Below are 16,452 nucleotides of genomic sequence, written 5' to 3'. Positions count from 1 at the left end.
GGATCCATGGGGAGTTAACTCCTGGGATCCATGGGGAGTTAACTCCTGGGGTCAGTGATGTGAACATCCCACATTTGGCCACCATAAACCAGGTGAGAAGCAGGTCAGGTGCAGCTGGAGCACTGTGAAACAATCACTCACATTCATCCTGGCATCCCGAGGGAAAATTAAACAATTCTTCAGCCTGCCTTGTTTCCAGGAGCCCTGAGACTCTGCCACACCTTTGTGCCTCCGACAGAGCATTCTTGAGAGTGACACACAACAACATGGTACAAGAGAAGGAGTTAGTAGACAGACAGCTTGCCCAGAGCCCATACTTACATTCCCACCTCCAGGGACATGCTTAATATTGTCCTTGGAACCACACTTGGACTGAACATGGCTGTAGTTCGCTTTTTTGGAGACTATCTGGACCTGGAACGTCACAGAATGGAAAACAACACAAGGGAGAGGACTGGTTAGAGTTGTCATATGGCAGGGGGGGGCTCTGACACGGGGAGCAGGAGCCGTGTTAGCTCAGCCCGACTCAGTGCCAGGGGTGGAAGCGACCGAGGAGGAGAGTGAGAGAAAAGTGAAGGACAGGAGTCTGCACAGACAGTGTTAGTGCCAGAGCAATGAGGTGAAAACGCTCCTCCACGGGCCCCACGGACCTGCCTGCCCCAAGGGATGGGATTGCCCACGTCCCCCCCCGGGAGCTTCCCGGGATATTTCTAGTGAGAGCTTCCCTGGAGCAGGGAGAGCCAGCCCGGCTGCCTGGGAGCCAGCACTTGGAATGAACTGCTCAGGCTCTGCTCCTGGACGGGCTCCAGTCCTGGATAACATCCCTCAAACCCCTGGGCAGTGAAGCCCCCGTGGGCTGAGAAAGGTTTTTCTGACGAAGGTGGTCAAACCTTGGGTTAAATTACATCAGACCACACGTTAATTAAATTGTTTCTCCTTCAAATTAAAGTGATTTGGACTTGGGGACGTGGTCAGTGGTGGCCTTGCAGTGCTGGGCCGATGGCTGGACTCGCTCTCAGAGGGCTTTTCCAACCTCAGTGATTGATCCTGTGATTTTTGTGATACAAAAGGAATAGCTAAGTGAGCTTTGCTCACAGAGCAGGAGCTGAGTTAGAGCGACAGGCCCGTGTCTACAAAGGTTAGTTACAACACGTGTTTAGTCTGGGGGTTATTTCCCACAGCACAAAACAGGGCAGAAGCTGTGCCCTGCTTCCCAGAGAGAGGTGATAAACTCGGAGCACAAAAGGAATCCCCAGAACATTCTCACTTGAGCAGCTTCCCAAAGCTCCTTGGCCGTTCAGAAAGGCTGGATTCAGGGCAAGGGCAGCTCTAAAAACTCGTGCCATGGAGTGTGTGACCGACTCCTCCAGAGGTACAATCCTGGTCATTCCTGAACAGGCTCTGCCTGGTAATACTGGAATTAAACTGCAGCACTCCCACCTCACCCCCCTCCCTCGTGCTGGAACACCCTGTCACACCAGCTTTGGGGTAACCCAGCAAATGGTGGTGGCCTAATCCATGGAGTTACAGAGTTTGGGCACAACTGGGTCCGGAATACTGCAGGAAAGATGAATTCCTTAACATTCCACACTCTTAAGAGAAGCTTAAAACTCTGCCTAGTTACAAACTGGTTCCGTGCTGGAAGAACTGGTTTGAAAGTGGCTCAAAGTTAAGCCTGTATCAACCTCAAAGTGAAAGTGGAGAGCTCTGCTCTGAAAACATTCCCAGCAGGAGTGGAGAAGGCCCCTCCAGAGAGAGCCCTGAAGGTGCTTCCCTGCAAACATCTCGGGGTGCAGGACAAAGACCGGGCAGAGTGTCCGTGCAAGGAACAGTGACACCGACAGGACAGAGAGAAGAGCCGAAGAGAAGGGAGGGTGACTCAAAACGGAAACGTTTTTTTTTTCCTTCATCTCCCCCAGAGAAAAGTGCGAAAGGAACTCACTTTCCCATTGGGCTGTTTGGGGACCCCCTCTTTTGATACGGCTGTTTTGGGAGGAGCCACTTTAGTGCCCGCGCTGGGCTCGGGCCTGGGCGCGGCGGCGGCTGGGTCGGGCCTTTTCTCTACCTTCCCCTGGATGGAGGGAGACAAACGGGTGATTTCAACCAGCAAAAGCAGAAGTGTGGGCAGGAGGGTGGGAACACGGAGTGGGTGACCCAGGAGAGCTCCCTGCACGCTCCAATTCCCAGGCAAAGGACGATCCCACGAGCCCAGGATGGGAGGGAAGCGACACCACTCAGGCGTGGGGTGGCACAGGCACCCTGTTCTCCGTGCCTCAAAAAGCTCCTGGTGCCCCTCCCTTGGGATCACGTTGGCGGGTTCCAAGTGACCCCAGCACTCACATCCTGCCAAAAAATGAACCCAGATCTTTTAGGAGCCCAACAGCAGCAGCTCCTTCACAGGGAGGACATGATGAAGATCCTGGAGGCAAAGACATCCCTGGATTGTCTCTCCAGGAGCTCTGCTGGACACACACATACTGTGCTTCCAGTTGGGATTCCACCCACGCAGACTTGACTCAGTCCTGGAGCCCAGCAGCTGATTTGGTTTTTATCTAAAAAATACAGGTGGACCAAGTGAGTCCAGCTGAGCAAAAATGGAAGGAAAAATTAGAGGTTTCATAAAAATTCAGCAACCACCTGGAAATATCCATTCTTTTTTTCTAATCTAGATCCAGGGAGGTGCAGCAGAACCTGCATTTCTGGGAAGGGCTCAGCATGAATTTTGTATTTCACTGACTTACAGACCAGTAAACAAAAAAAACCCTCAGCAATTACAGCATTCTCAGACTCTAAAAACACCTCAGTGTAAATCAGACTATGAAAAGGACAATTTGCTTAAAAATAAAATTGCTGGAATTTAATAATTCTATGAAAATATTTAGAAAATCAAGGACAGTGCAATGGAATGTAAAAATCGAGTCCCTCCAGCTGACCCAGGGAGGGCTGTGCTGTGAGATCACCACTAAGACAGTCCTGACTGAGGGTAAATCCATGTGGTATCGATGCTGTCTGGGACACACAGCCAGCCCAGGAGTGCCCTTGACTTTCCTGTGCCTGGGAGCAGACTGAGGTCCCAGCATGGAACATGCTTCCCTGGCAGCCCATGGAAGTTGTGTGAGGAGTTATTCAGCCCCACAGGCTGCAGCAAAGGGGGCAAACCCCTCTGGGTGGGAATTAAAGCCCTCTGAGTGCTGGCAACACGTTTGGTCAGGCCAAGATGGGGGTTATACAACAGCTCATCAAGGTTTGATGATTGTGCACAGCCACATTATTTAAACCTCAGAAGAGGCTGCAGGTCCATCCCCAAACCTTCCTCATTTCCCTGGCAGATATTCTTGGTTTCACCATGTAATTTAGAGCACTAAGAGGCATCGAGAGCCCCGAGTTCTAGCCCTGTACATGGCTTTTCAGCACTACCCTCTTCTTGTGGCCACCACGGGTGACCCAAACAGACCCGTTCCACGTCGGCTTTGGGCCTGTCAAACACGGGAAAGGTGCTGTGGAACTTGCTCCTGAATCCAGGTTTCCTTCATCCCAGTGCACTATTCCCCCTTCTGTGCCACTCAGCAGACTGAGTGAGACTTTGGACTCCTCTGTCCAAAGGCCAAGGTTTGGAACACAGACAAGATTCGGGGGCGTCCAGCACCGAGTTTCTGCGCCGCGACGCACGACAGGAAAACAGAACCGGAGCCCTGGATTCCCGCATGTGCCCCAGTACGGGAGGCCCTGAGGTGGATTCCTTCTGCACACCCCCCACCACCTGGTTAATGCCACCCCCGGGCCCCGGAGAGGAGCCCTGCAGAGCGCGAGCGAGGAGAGCAGTGAGGGCACAGCCACCGCGGTCAGCGAGGAGCCCCAGGGGCCGGGCCCGGCACTCACCTTCCCCCCGGGGCAGGGCCAGGCACTCACCTTCCCCCCGCCGGGCTGGTGCTTGATGTTGTCTGTGGATCCCACCTTGGAGCGCACGTTCTTCAGGTCGGGGGCGGAGGCGCTGCTGCTGGGCCGGGGCGGCTTGGCCGCCGAGCTGGGCTTGGTGGTGGCCTTGGTGGTGGGTTTTTTAGCGTCTGCGGAGGTCGAGGCGGGTTTGGTGGTGGTAGCCTTGGGCTTGGGGCGGCTGGCGGCCACCCCGGGCAGGCTGGGAGCGCTGGAGGCCGCGGTGGAAGGGGTGGTGGCACTGCTCTTGGTGGCGTTGCCGGCGGCGCTCTTGGGGCGGCTGGAGTCCGCTGCGGGGGGCACGGGGAGTGTCGGGGGGAAAGGGGGAACACACGGGTCAGGGGCTGCTTGTACCGGCTCAGTCACAGCATCCCAGGAGGGTTTGGGTTGGGAGGGACCCCAAAGCCCACCCAGTCCCACCCCTTCCCTCCCCACACCTTCCAGCGTCCCAGGTTGCTCCAAGCCCCGTCCAACCCGGCCTGGGACACTTCCCAGAGATTTACAGAGACCTCCTTAATCACCCCAGCCCCAAACAAGGGGGGTTTGATTTAGACTGAGGGAATGGCTACAAGTTGTGCCAGGGCAGGTTTAGGTTGGATACTGAGAAAAATCCTGCTGGGAAGGGCTGCCCAGCCCTGGCACAGCTGCCCAGGGCAGGGGGGGAGTCCCATCCCTGGAGGGATTTCAAAGCCCTGTGGATGTGGCACTTGGGGACATGGGTGGCCTTGGCAGCGCTGGGGGAATGATCAATGGTCTTAGAGGGTTCTTCCAAGCCTGATGATTCCATAACTCCATGATCAGAGGCAAACTGAGCATTACCTGATGGAGACTTTGCCAAGGTCTTCTTGGCCTCCGCCGGCTTCCCGTCGGTTTTGATTGCTGCCAACACAGAACACAGTGGTTAGGATTTCAGGGCAGGATCCAGATGAAGTCTGGAATCATCCCAAAAATTAACTGCCCTGTTTGAACCCCTGCCTGGGTTCCTCCTCCTGACAGCAGAACCCACTTGGATTTTCCAGCCAAAGGATCAATTAATGTAAAAGGACCATCATTCCACGATGGAACACACCTGAGGGATGGGTTACAGTTTGTTTTTTTCTTAAAATAACTTTCTCAATCTGACAGCACTCACTGAGGTTATTTTAATCCTGCCCCACCTTTATTTCTTAAAAAAAAAAACCCAAACAAACAAAAAACCTGCCAGAACACATTTCCTCTCTTTACTCAACAGCAAAAGCAACCCCACATTTGTCCTTCTCTAACCTTGCTCTCATTGCCAGACCAGACCTACCCTGTGCCAATTTTCTTGCACAGAAGTTATTGCACATATTTTGGTCCCTATTTTAATTGTATAAACCCAAAAATCAATCCCTAAACTGAGCCAGGCCTTAGGGCAAAGCCCAACGATCATGACCTGATTACAGAGCACAGCCTAAACCAGGAATTCGTCCCTATTCCCCCAAGCAGAAGAAAACCAACCACAAAACTGATCAAGGCAAAAATCACCAACTGAAAAATGGAAAAAACCTTTATTTTAAGGAGCTCTTTGATCATGAAATTGGAGGGTTTTCACTATTAGTGATGAGCAAATTTGGGTAAAATCGGGTTTATTCCAATAGCCAAAGGAAGGCAACATGGAAAAGAAACAACAAATGGAAAAAAATCTAAGTTAGAAATTATGAAAGCCCTCATTTTTTAGTATTTAATTTCCATTAAGTCTCATATTTCTAGATAAACTCCAGCAGCTGGCAGGGTATTTATGGAATATCAATATGGAAAAGACCAAGGGGAAGAGGCAGATAACTACAGGCCAAGTTAGTCCGGATCATTCCACCCTGACTTTGCTAAAAGCACTCAATTAAACCTCCCAGATAAGATTCCAGCTAATGAAGTGAAACCCATTTGGATAATTTAATAAGGCCTAAAGGAGAGATATATAATTAATACCAAACACTTCAAAAAAGGGCCTGTCAAACCAACCTAATTTCATTCCTCAAGACCACAACTTCAATTGGGGAAACTGTGTGGACAGAACAGACTCAGTTTTATCTAAAAGGCAGAGGACTAATATTTTAATACAGAGAGAGATGTTATTTCTGCTCATGTCAGGGGGGACACAAGTGCTGGAACCCTCCTGTCTGTGTGATATGAGACAGTGAAAACCTGGGGAGTGATAAAGCTCATGGTCTATAATGACAGGCTTTGATCTTTGCCTGATGGGAAGGACAGAGCGTGGTCTTGTACAAACATAAAAGTCATTCCCACAGGGAGGGGGACAAAAACCAAAAACAAAACTAAAAATTAAAAATCAAAATCTCCAGCCCCACGTGGCTCCCCTTTAGTGGAGGAAGTGAACTGACATTTCATACCCGAAAAAGTGAAACCACAGAATGTCAAACCCATCCTTACACACAGCTCTGAACAACGACTAAACCTGAGAGAATCACAAGGCAGGGTCTGCCTTCTGACTCAGGGGAAGCAACAGCAGATGTCCTGCTGAAAGAGCATCTTCAGCCAGAAACAGCACTTTTAGCCATAAACTTGTTCCCTGTCTCAGTGCTGTGCCATGAGAAGCCAAATTCATGGAATCACTCAGGTTGGAAAGGATCTTTAAGATCATTGAATCCAACCATTCCCCAGCACTGCCAAAGCCATCACTGACCCTGTCCCCCCTGTCACATCCACAGGGCTTTGAAATCCCTCCAGGGATGGGGACTCCACCCCTGCCACTGATGGACAGCCCTTCCCAGGAGGAGTTTTCCCAGTATCCAACCTGACCCTCCCCTGGCACAGCCTGAGGCCGTTTCCCCTTGTTCCCTGGCAGCACAGCCTGACCCCCTGGGCTCCCCCTTCCTCTAAAGGAGTTGATCAGAACTGGGATCAGAAGAGCTCCAGGCCTCCCACATCCCCATCTCTGCCTCCTCCTGCAGCTGCTCCACCCCAACCCAGCCGTGGTGTTCGACCACCACGCCCTCCCTGCCTGTCACACCCCTCTGTTGTCACCTCACCCAACACAGGACCCCCTTCTTCCACCACTCCTGACTCCCCTGTGCATCCCCAGCTCCACACCAGGCAGCTCTGCCTCCCCCTGGAGCTCCTCCAGCTGACCTCAGCTCTCCCTCGCCCACCCAGCTCTCCCTGTGCTTTGGCACCTCTTCCTCTGCACATCCTGCCTCTTGGAACAACCTTCCTGCAGCTCTGCATCGCTGACTCCGTCTCCTTTCAAATGTCACCCCTTTGTCTGTGCCTCAGTTTTGGAAGGAGGAATGGACTGGGCTCATTAGAACGGGTCCCTCGTTCCCTGGGCCGCGGTTTTGCCTCAGAGACCACACAAAATGAATTTTACAGGGACGGCCACGGGATCAGATGGGATACATGGCTCTTGGAAGGTTCAGCACTTCCTCTACGCTTGATTAATTATATTTTCCCCCAGAGCATGAAGTCTGGGATGGCCAGCAAGCCCAATAAACCTCAAACAGTTCAAACATCACCATTTCTTTGGGAACGCTGGGTTACGAATCCAAGCTCTGGGATTCACAGCCCAAACCAACCAACACGTATCGTTTTACACGTTTATTGGCAAATTTTGCCACTGGGGCCCAGTAATTTAAAAAGACTTGAGATCATTTAACTCAAATTTTATCTGAGGTTGAATCTCCTGAGCTCCATTAAAACGAGTGAGAACGTGTTTCCAAGAGGCTGAAACGCTGCTCGTGTTTCATGTTGAACTCATGGGAAGGTCCCTCTTCAGCAGCAGCAGGAGTGGGACACAGCCTTTGGATGGAGCTGATGTGATCTCAGCTCCAAATTCTTCCTGCACTGGTAAGAAGCCCTCAACTTCTGCTGAACCCTTTTTGGTTTTCAGAGGCAACAGTTTGGGTGTTTCAAGTCCTCTCCTGGAGATTTCCTTTCCCAAGTTTTATTTGGTTTTAGTGTTTATTCTGTTCCTGTGGCGAAATGCAGAGGGAACAGTACCCCTTAAATCAAGCGTGTTCACTAATTGCATTAACCCTGGATCACACAGGGCTCATCCAAGCTGGCCTTGAGGGTCATTTGGATTTGGGTTTGGAAGAGGAAGCCCTGGAGAGGAAAAAGTCTGAGCTACAGCCAGAGTCCAGAGGAGGCCCCGGAGCTGCTCACAGGGCTGGAGCCCCTCTGCTCTGGAGCCAGGCTGGGAGAGCTGGGGGGGTTCCCCTGGAGAAGAGAAGGATCCAGGGAGAGCTGAGAGCCCCTTGCAGGGCCTGAAGGGGCTCCAGGAGAGCTGCGCAGCCCTTTTCCACAAAGAAATTTTCCAATATCCAACCTGACCCTCCCCTGGCGCAATGTGAGGCCGTTCCCTCTCATCCTGCCCCTTGTTCCCTGGGAGTAGAGCCCGACCCCCCCCGGCTCCCCCCTCCTGTCAGGGAGTTGTGGGGAGCAAATGGTGCCCCTCAGGCTTTTGCAGCCCTTGGGAGGGGACATCTCTGGCAGGAGGACAGGGCAGGGAACACTCACACGACGGCCTCTTGGGAGTGGCGGCCGAGGTGGTTTTGGCAGCGGGAGCTGCCGCCACCGGAGACGCCGCCGTGGTCTTGGGAGCAGCTGGGGAGCTCTTGAGAGGAGTCTTGGGAGTGGTGGAGGATGGAGGCTTGGACAGGGAGCTCTTCTTCTCCGTGGGCTTCGCATCCGCAACCTGCAAGCGGAGAGGAGCCGTCAGAGCCGGGGCTGCACCGGCACTGCCAGGGCAGGGAAAGCGCCACAGAAAGGGATGAAATAAACTGAAATCGTTTAAAGTCTTAAGCACTTAAGCTTGGCAGGTTATAATGCAAATTAAAATATAATTAAGACGAGCAGAAGTGACTGTGTTGAGTGGGGAACACGGAGCACGGACCCGTGGAGGAGCAGATTCCACCCGGGGCTGGTCCAGCACTGACAGCTGTGAAGGAGGTTTGGATTTCTGGACAAAATGGAATATATCAGTCCACTACCAGCACTCCTGGGAGAGATCCCTGCTCTCCATGAGCAGGAATGCTTCCTGAGCTAAGCTGGAGTTTATTTAAACACTGGGGATATGAGAATTGGGTGTCTGTGGCTCATCTCTCACTTGGGAAACTGTCCCTGGTTTCCTCCCTCTCCCTGGTAAGTCACTTGTTTGGCAACTGCCTTGTGTCTGAAGTATGAAAATACTGAATTAATGTGAACAAACAATTCAGATGAGAGTCTGATTTTATTAAAAAGGGATTCAGAATGATGGGAAAACTTGAGCCAAACCAAAGACACTGGCTCAGAGAAAAGCACAGCTTTACACCTGGGCTTTCATACCCTCCCTGCTAACTTTAGTTAGTTCCAAAAGACACTCAAATGCAGCTATTTAAGCTTAATATGGCAGAAATGAAGCTTCTGAAATTGATTTTAACATTCCCTTTTAAACCTGAATTCTTCTGTATAAGATCACAGGTTAACACAGGGAAGATTCAAGGGACACCTCCCATTCCTAACACATGGATTTCCTATTTCAGCTGGAAGACGAACACTAAGAACTGCCCATGAATCTTCTGTCCTTGGGGAATTACCAATCCCCAGCATTTCCTCAGCACACAAGTGTTATCAGTTCTCTTTGTGCAGCTCTTCCAGTGACCAGGCATCATAAGGAGACACCCAGTGGGAAACACTGGAGTGTTCAAATGGATTTGTTTCCCCTTGACATGAATATCAAAGGCCTCCAATCAGTTTTCCCATGTTCTTGTCTGGATTTAAGAATTTTATTGGGAGGAAAGTCTTCCCTGTGAGGATGGGGAGGCCCTGGCACAGGTTGCCCAGAGAAGCTGTGGCTGCCCCTGGATCCCTGGAAGTGTCCAAGGCCAGACTGGAGCAACCTGGGCTAGTGGGAGGTGTCCCTGCCCATGGCAGGGGGTGGAATGGATGATCCTTAAGGTCCCTTCCCACCCAAACCACCCTGGGATTCTGTGATTCATGGCAGTTCACCAGGAAAATCACAGTAGCACAGTCAAGTTTAATTGGCCGCTGTGATGCCACAGTTCAGTGCCTGGGACCTGATGCCATCCATGGGTTAATGGAAGCTGCTCCCAAGAACCCTGCAGCTCCTCACACACTGAACCACCATCCTGACCCTATCCTCCCCTGACTGGCACAGGAATTCTGTGGGGAGAGCTGGTCATTTCCCCCGTCCACGAGCCCTGGGAGCTCCCCCAGCACAGCAGGTCGGTTCTTACCTTTGGTTTAGTCTCTTTTGCAGCTAAGGAGGAGGAGGGACGGGTGGTGCTGGTGCCGGGGCGTTTGGCAGTGGAGGCTGCAGGACCTGCAGTCGGGCTCGTGGCTTTTTTGTTTGGGCCCGAGGTGGCCGAGCCCGGGCGCTTGGGGCTGGTGGTGGCCGAGGGCTTGGCCTTCGCTGCTGCCGGCTTTGGAGAGGAGGTGGATGCAGAGGGCTTTGGGCGGGGCCAGAAAGCAAAATCCGGGATAAAAACCAAAGGAATACAACAAAAAACAGCGCATTGTGAACCAAAACATCGAGCTGCGAGAACGTAAAGGTGGCGTTTTTAAAGGAAACAAACGATAAGAATAATCAGCTTTCTGTTTTCTGAGCGCGGCAAAGAGCCGAGAGCAGCGGGGCCTCGGGGCCCGGGGGGGGTGTCCTGCCATCCAACCCCAAACCAGCATGATTTATTCCAGCAACATCAGAGGCAACAGAAGGAATGGCTGGTAAAGCTGGGATTAGCAATTGGGTGCTCCTGGCCTCCAGTCCTACGTGCAGGACGCAGGGCACGGCTCTCCAATCACGGGCACACACAGGGATTGCGAGCCCTAAATCCTCATCCGATCAACTCCCGCCGTCACACGGGCCCTGCCCCAGAGGGGACAGAGAGCTCCCGGCCCCCCCACCCCTCTGGGAATTTGGGGGTGGATTTTGAAGCTCCTGGGAGCAGAGCTCTCTGCAACAAGAGAGCCCCAGATCCCAAGGAGAATCTCTCTGTGCCCACTGCAATGCAAATAAATGTGCCATAAACAACTCGGGAGTGTCTGTGCAGCAGGAGTTCACCCTCTGTGTTCACCACTCCTACACCAGCCCCAGAGTGCATGGGAATAAACCTTTCCACACATTTATCAAAGGCACTTTCAGTCCCGTGGCTGAGCTGTTTGTAGCTCTGGGACTGGCTGGGTTTGGTCCGGGAAAAGGGTTCCCAAGCGGAGCTCAGAAAACAGAACTTGGGTTGGCACAGCTGAGGAAGCAGAAAAGCTGGCAAATAAACCCCATGGAAGCGGAGGCACTGAACGTGGAATGGTCCTACCTTGGTCTTCTTCTCCGGGCTGGGAGGAAGCTCCTTGTTGGGAGGAGCTGTGATGTCGTTCCCTGTCACAGCTTCCGCTGGTTTGGGCTCCTCTGCTTTCACTGCAGGGGAAGGAAGGGACACTTTGTAAGTTTGAGCTTTTTTTAATAATATATATATATGTTTTTTTAGTTTACTATCATTCAACACAGCAGCAGGAGGAGAGAGAAGTGTGACAGATACAGGTTGGTATTTCAGGGAAATTTCCCCAAGTCCAGAATTCCTGTAGGAAAAAGGATCTTCCCTGTAATGGGACAGGTTCATCCAGATGCCATTAGCATCCAATTTCTCCTGTGATTCCAGTGGGAAAAGCCAGGCAGCAGATGAAGGAAACCTGTGGTTTAATTCAAATAGCAAATCTTCCCACCTTTCAAACTATTAAAATTAATTCTTGGAACGTTAATGGTGAAGTTCTGACCTCGTCCAGGTTTTACACTATGACTTATCCTGAAGGGGGGTTCTGTTTCCAACTATCCCTATTGTTAGGGCTGCTTCTTCTGGAACTTTCTCCTGCCCTCCATGAGCAGGGAGGATTCCTGGCAGCCAAAGGGAGCCAGACAGACAACGGGAAAGGTCACACAGGGAAATGGGAAAGGGAGTCCAGCTCTGGGAACAACAGCAGGAGACCCCAGAGCTGCTGCCAGGGCTGGAGCCCCTCTGCTCTGGAGCCAGGCTGGGAGAGCTGGGGGGGTTCCCCTGGAGAAGAGAAGGCTCCAGGGAGAGCTGAGAGCCCCTTGCAGGGATTAAAGGGGCTCCAGGAGAGCTGGAGAGGGACTGGGGACAAGGGATGGAGGGACAGGACACAGGGAATGGGTTTAATCTGAAGGAGGGTAGATTTAGATGGGATATTGGGAAGGAATTCCTGGCTGGGAGGGTGGGGAGGCCCTGGCACAGGTTTTCCAGAGAAGCTGTGGCTGCCCCTGGATCCCTGGAAGTGTATTCCAGGACTTCCATGGAAGCAGGAACACGGAGCTCCCAGTCCAACACACGTGGATCCCACTGATCCCACTGACCCTCGTTAGTGTGGAAACCCTTGTCCCAGATTCCCTATAAATGACTTTAACCCTCCAATTCCCAGATTCCCTATAAATGGCTTTAACCCCCCAGTCCCCAGGGGTGTTGCTGTGCAGCTGCCCTGGGCTCCCTTCCCCTGCAATTCCCGGGGCACTGGGATTTTATGAAGGCACAAACAACCCATCCCAAATTCCTGCATCCCCTTCCTGCCATCTGGGGATTAAATCCAAGCGTTGTCTGTGCTGGATGGGGCTTTTTATAACCACCCAACAGACTGTGACAGGCAGAGGGCTCACCGGAGCACAGTGACAACTCCAACAGTAAACAAGTTGTTTTCCACATCTTTCCAAAATCACTATTTATATTTCACATTTTCTTGCTTGTCAGCCTTGACAGGAGCATCTCAATTCTGGTACCAACCAGCAAATAAAATCAAGCCGTGCCTTCCACCCACCCCAGCAGGATGGGCTGGCTGATGTTATTATTTATTTCCCTGACTCCAGGATAAGTTCAGGAACCTTTTTTTCCCTTGCTTTGCATCAGCCTCTTCCTATCCATTTATCTTCCAAGTTTTGCAGTGCTGGGTTGAGCATCCTGGACACACAAAAAAGGCTTGGGAAGGAAAAAAAAAACGGAGCAAAATGTATGGCCTGGACACGGGTTTGATTCAAAATGTATTAGTAGATCGACCAAATATATTTATATATATTCAAAAATTCTGAAGAATGATCCATGTTCACCTGGAAAACCCCTTGTTTTTGTAGCTAACCTGTGCTGGCTCCTCTCTGCTTGGTTTCTCCCCTGCATTTCAATAACCCTTCAGGTTCTCCCTCGTTTCACCTGTCAGCTCCACCCACAGCAGGGCCAGGAGGAGCAGTGGTTGTCAGTGGTTCTGAACAACCACCTCCCGTCCATTCCCTTCTCCCTGCTCCCAGAAACTGCTCCACTGGAATCCTGCCAGTCTCAAACATCCCCGACATCAAGGTGCCTTTCCCTCTGTTGGAATTTACCCGTCAGGTACTGCCTGTCATTAATTATTTCAGCTAATTCAGCAGCAACACTAAACCTCCTGCTGATGATAAACCACAGCACCCACACCACGAATTCACTGGCTCAGGGAATGCTTCTCAAAACCCTCAGATTCCAAAGGTTCAGGATTTAAACTTCCACACTTTCTGAGCCAATCTGAATTTCACGGGATTTCATGTCAATAGAAAGTGAATTAGAAACAGGACAGGACACAGGGAATGGCTTCCCACTGCCAGAGGGCAGGGATAGGTGGGATATTGGGAAGGAATTCCTGGCTGGGAGGGTGGGGAGGCCCTGGCACAGGTTGCCCAGAGAAGCTGTGGCTGCCCCTGGATCCCTGGAAGTGTCCAAGGCCAGATTGGACGGGGCTTGGAGCAGCCTGGTCTGGCAAGGGGTGGAATGAGATGATCTTTAAGGTCCCTTCCCAAACCCAAGCCATTCTGGGACTTTATGAACCTAGATGATGATGATGATAATAATAATAATAATAAATCCAGGGGAGCAGGGTAGGGAACTTCCCTCCTTCAGGGGCCGTAATTCAGGCTCCTTCTCTCACAGCCTCTGACATTCCAGGGTACACAACCCTGTACAATTCCCCAGGGATTACAGAAGGGTAGTTCTGGGGTTTGATATTCATTTGCCTCAATTTAAGTCCCAACCCAATGTGCTCATCAGGACATTTGCTTTCATTCATGGTTTAATTACGAGGGTGTTTGCAGAGCAGAGAACTGGGACCATTTCCTAGTTACAGGGAATATTGGGAAGGGCTGCCAAACCTTAATCAAATTTGTTCATTAGTCTGAAAGAATAATTTAAGAGACTTTTCAGTTTGCTTGTTCCCCTAAGCTTGGCAACAAACCCCTGAGAGATATTTCAAAGGCATTTTGTTGGGAGCTGTAGCAGGGGCCGGGCTCCTCCTGCTCCTCGTGGTGTTCAGTGAGGGGGAAAATTCAGCTGAGCTGAGTCAGCACCCGGAATTGAATTACTCCTGAGGGAAAGGGGCTTGAAGGAGACAGGGAAGGACATTCCCATCCGGATCTTCCAGCAAAACTCCAAGGCATAACCCTGTCACCAGGTACTTTCCCCTGCTGTTACTCACTGCGAGCGGCACCGCGCCGTGGGCACGTCCATCCCCATCCCAATCCCTCACCATTCCTTACTCTCTAAACACGATTTTAATGGTGAAAATACAACTTTTTGGGGTGTCTCAGCTCACAGTTCCACGAGGCACCTCTGCTTCACAATTTCTAAGAGCAACACCGGAGGAAATGATTTGTATCATTGGTGGGGCCCCGGCACAGGTTGCCCAGAGAAGCTGTGGCTGCCCCTGGATCCCTGGAAGTGCCCAAGGTTGGATGGGGCTTGGAGCAACCTGGGAGAATGGAAAGTGTCCCTGCCTGTGGCAAGGGGTGGAATGGATGATCTTTAAGGTCCTTTCCAACCCAAACCAGGCTGGAATTCCATATGGAAGTGCACCAGAGAGAACAAAGAGGCCAGTTCTGAGAAAAAGCCCAAAGGCACCTGTCCTGCCCATCCAAGATAATTGGTGTTTTCCCTGTTTTCCTTGGCAAAGTTTCTGCAGGAGGAGTTTGGCTCACACCAGAGCCTTCTCTTCTAAAACTCTGCCCAAATCCAGCAACATTCCCTGGGAAGATCCCACCCCGGAGCTGGACCCTCTTGCTGGCTGAACCCCCCCCTTGGCCATGTTCCCCGGTCCAGTTCCTGGTGCTTCCCAGGCTGCACCCACACCATCCCCAGCCTCCAGCCAGCTCTTCCAGGTTCCTCTGGGGATGGAGCTGAGCAAACCAAGACCCGCATTAAGTTGTAGGCAGCAGAAACCAGGTTCCTCCCCTGCAGCAGAGCACTCCTGGCCAAGGTTGGCCACCCCAGCCCTGCCCAACCCTCCCTGAGCTGTAGGATCACACAGCCAGAAAGGAGCCAAAGCACCAAAAACCTCCCTTGGCAAAGGCCCAGCAGAGCCAGCGAGCTAAAAGGCCTAATTTCAAAATAAATTTGCCACCAGAAAGCAGATGTTTGCTGCTGCTGGATGAAGAACCCAGCAGACAAGACCACGTGGGGTTCAGCTCAGACCAGAGTCAGAGGGAGCAAGACTCAGAATAAATAAGCAGTGGTGGTTTTTTCAGAATAAATAGTAAAAATGGGATGATCTGTGCTAAAACTACGCTCAGAGAAATAAGATTTAGCTCCTTCTGACAAAAGGGAACAACAGCCTTCCTCCAGATCTGAAAAATGATGGAAAATAGAACTCTGACGTTTGTCTTGTTCGAGCAGAGGGAGCCATAAAAAACCCACTAATGAGGAAATTTGTAATTCTGCCTCCAAGAGCCAAGTTCCAATAAACACTGTGACGCACACAAAGCATGTGGAGCAGGGACAGGCTCCAGAGAGGCAACTCAGCCCCATCTGAGGGCATCAGCAGCCACCTGTAACGAGAACTCAGTGTCTGAGGAGACCCTTAACATGTTTTATCCTTCAGTTCTTACTTCTCTAAACGCTGCCACTCTCTAGGTGGTTCCTCCCAGCAGGTGAGGTACCTTTAGGAGAAATACAACATGATATGAAGCAATTAAAGTGGGTGATGTGAAGGTTTTAAGGACATAATTTTCCCCCAAAGGCCAGAGAGAAGAACAGCTGCTTTACCAACTGCAGGGAAGCCCAAAGGGCTCCTCCAAGGCTCAACATTACACAGACTCTCTATTATTTCCTTAAAGCTTCCCTGTTTGGAAGAGAAACTTTCCTGTTCAGCATCAACATTGCTCAAAAGAGCAACATCCCAGGGAGGCTTCGGGCACGTCCTGCAAGTCCAGCACAGAATTGTGGAGGTGGGAAAGTCCTCTGAGACCATCGAGTCCAACCATCCCCCAGCACTGCCAAGGCCACCACTGACCATGTCCCCAAGTGTCACACCCACAGGGCTTTGAAATCCCTCCAACTAGTGGAAGGTGTCCCTGCCCACGGCAGGGGGTGGAACTAAATTATCTTTAAGGTCCCTTCCAACCCAAACCATTCTGGAATTCCATGAATCCAGCACTCCACCTGCATGGACATCCACGAGGTGACATGGGATCACTGAGCAGTGATGGGCAGGTCCCAGCAGAGCAGCTCCCTCCAGCCATGGCCACGTCACTCC

At 51.5% G+C, this 16,452-nt stretch overlaps 1 protein-coding gene across 9 annotated transcripts in view; it reads right to left on the bottom strand.

Moving 5' to 3' along the window:
• MAP4 (microtubule associated protein 4) overlaps positions 1–16,452 on the bottom strand; it is a 112,005-nt gene that overhangs the window by 11,866 nt on the left and 83,687 nt on the right. For 5 of the 9 annotated variants that reach the window (XM_027703585.1, XM_027703588.1, XM_027703586.1 and 2 more), the window contains 7 exons: positions 11,220–11,320; positions 10,146–10,358; positions 8,428–8,605; positions 4,753–4,812; positions 3,910–4,223; positions 1,943–2,071; positions 322–414 (listed from right to left, as the gene is read on the bottom strand). In XM_027703585.1, coding sequence (XP_027559386.1) covers positions 322–414; positions 1,943–2,071; positions 3,910–4,223; positions 4,753–4,812; positions 8,428–8,605; positions 10,146–10,358; positions 11,220–11,320 — 1,088 coding nt within the window. The remainder of the gene's footprint in view (positions 1–321; positions 415–1,942; positions 2,072–3,909; positions 4,224–4,752; positions 4,813–8,427; positions 8,606–10,145; positions 10,359–11,219; positions 11,321–16,452) is intronic. The other 4 variants (XM_027703592.1, XM_027703594.1, XM_027703589.1 and 1 more) reach the window with 3 other exon arrangements.

This window comes from Neopelma chrysocephalum, unplaced genomic scaffold (genome assembly GCF_003984885.1).
Source record: "Neopelma chrysocephalum unplaced genomic scaffold, ASM398488v2 Primary Assembly neopelma1_243, whole genome shotgun sequence".
Lineage (NCBI taxonomy): Eukaryota > Metazoa > Chordata > Aves > Passeriformes > Pipridae > Neopelma > Neopelma chrysocephalum.
Note: the sequence above shows the minus strand (reverse complement) of the source record. Positions and strands in the feature narration are given on the sequence as shown.